The sequence below is a fragment of the Chrysochloris asiatica genome, unplaced genomic scaffold (genome assembly GCF_000296735.1).
Source record: "Chrysochloris asiatica unplaced genomic scaffold, ChrAsi1.0 scaffold00234, whole genome shotgun sequence".
Lineage (NCBI taxonomy): Eukaryota > Metazoa > Chordata > Mammalia > Afrosoricida > Chrysochloridae > Chrysochloris > Chrysochloris asiatica.
The window spans coordinates 4,368,561-4,370,317 of NW_006408752.1; the positions used below are offsets into that span (position 1 = coordinate 4,368,561).

Genomic DNA, 1,757 nt, shown 5'->3' on the forward strand with positions numbered 1-1,757 from the left:
ATTAATATTGTGTTGATTGAGAACAGCAAATTCTACAACACCACATAGTATTATTACTATAAAAATAAAAACAAATATGCCAAAAATCTAGAGGTTTTAAAATATAGTAATATATACCTTTCTTGGAACTCCCTGAGTAATAAAGAGGTAGAGTATTGTGATTTATTTTCTAGGGAAAAAAAAATTTTTTTTAATTTTAAATCTTTATGAGGATCACCCTGGTACCAATGTGGACAAGACAACTAAGCTATTATTAGGTTTTTGATGAAAGAACTCTTAGAAATATTCCTTTTATTTCCCTTCTCCTTGGCAGGGCTATACTTAAAAAGTCTGTCACCTATTACTTTCTTAAAAACTTCCCATGAACAAATTGACTAAACTTCAATTTTAGGGCTTCAAAACTCTTAGAAAGATACTTTTTCAAGTTCAAATTCAATTACCCATTATAGTTTTTGCTTGTTTCCTATTGTTTTCATCTAAATTTGACATAAAATCTCACCTTCCTAATGGGTAAGTCCTTGATGAAATCCTTCACAGCTTGTCTGTTGGGGAGAATTTGATATTGTCCATTTGGTTTATTCTTATCACTACATACTTTTGCTAACATTGTATTTGGGGCAATGCCTTAAAAGAAGAACACAAAGATTATAACCCAAAGATGTTAATATGTATGCTTTTAAAATATGTAATGACAATACAGAAGAGTAACAATATTAAGTGGACAAAATATGAAATGAATGGAATACTACTTTAAAATAACAATTGATTACTACCTATCTGCCTAGGGGTTGCTATGGTTTTAGGAAAAGGAATATTATTTATTGTGGCAACAGAAATGAGGAATACTTAAATCCCCATGGCATTTTAAAAACTAAGAGTTAGTTTCTGAGCTTATTTATTACATGCTATCCCTTTACTTACTATCTTTTTGTAACAAGGCTGTTTAACAGTGGTATTATATCTACTTATCAGAAAAGAATGAAAAATGACTTAGGATGGATGTTTACTCTCGTTGAAAAGTCTTTTGCATAGATTATCTACATAGAAAATCAGAAACTTTAGGTTCCAGTATATTTAAAACAATAATTAAATCTGTGCTTCCTTTTTTTTCTCAATAAACAAATCATGACTTTTTAAAAAGGTATTTTACAATCTTGAGGATATTAAAAGTTTTAAAAATTAACATAAGTTGAAATTTGTTATTGCTAAGTGCTGTCAAGTCACTTCCGATTCACAGCAACTCTGAGTAGGGTCTTCAAGGAGCAGCTGGTGAATCTGAACCACTGGCCTCATGGTTAACAACCCAGTGCTTACCCTATAGCAACATACCAGGACTACATACACTCATAAAATAGTTCATTTCAACTTTTATACACGTCTTCCTAAAACCTCTTATTGCAATGGATTGCAAGGTCAGTTTGAACCACAAGGTTGGTGGTTCAAACTCATCAGTCACTCCTTGGAAACCCTATACGGGGTTGCTATGAGTCGGAACCAATCCAAGGCTCTTAGCAACAACATGCCCACACTCTGAATAGAAAGCAAAGACAAACCTAGTCATAATATGATTTCTACAAGAGAATTCAGGGTCCTCATTATGGATGTCAATCACTATGTGAATACACAGTGATGCCCACAAGGACCACTGACACATGTAAATCTGTCTCTCCCTTCCACAGGTAGGCCGAGGTTGCTGTGTTGCTGGTTGGTGCTTTTTCTGTCTCCTCTGGTAGCGTAGTGGTTACGAATCAGGCTGC

General features: G+C 33.7%; 1 protein-coding gene across 1 annotated transcript in view; it reads right to left on the reverse strand.

Annotated features, from left to right (window-relative positions):
- Nucleotides 1–1,757, reverse strand: part of POLK (polymerase (DNA directed) kappa) — a 78,393-nt gene that overhangs the window by 18,393 nt on the left and 58,243 nt on the right. Inside the window, exon 6 of the mRNA XM_006873306.1 lies at nucleotides 500–624. Coding sequence (XP_006873368.1) covers nucleotides 500–624 — 125 coding nt within the window. The remainder of the gene's footprint in view (nucleotides 1–499; nucleotides 625–1,757) is intronic.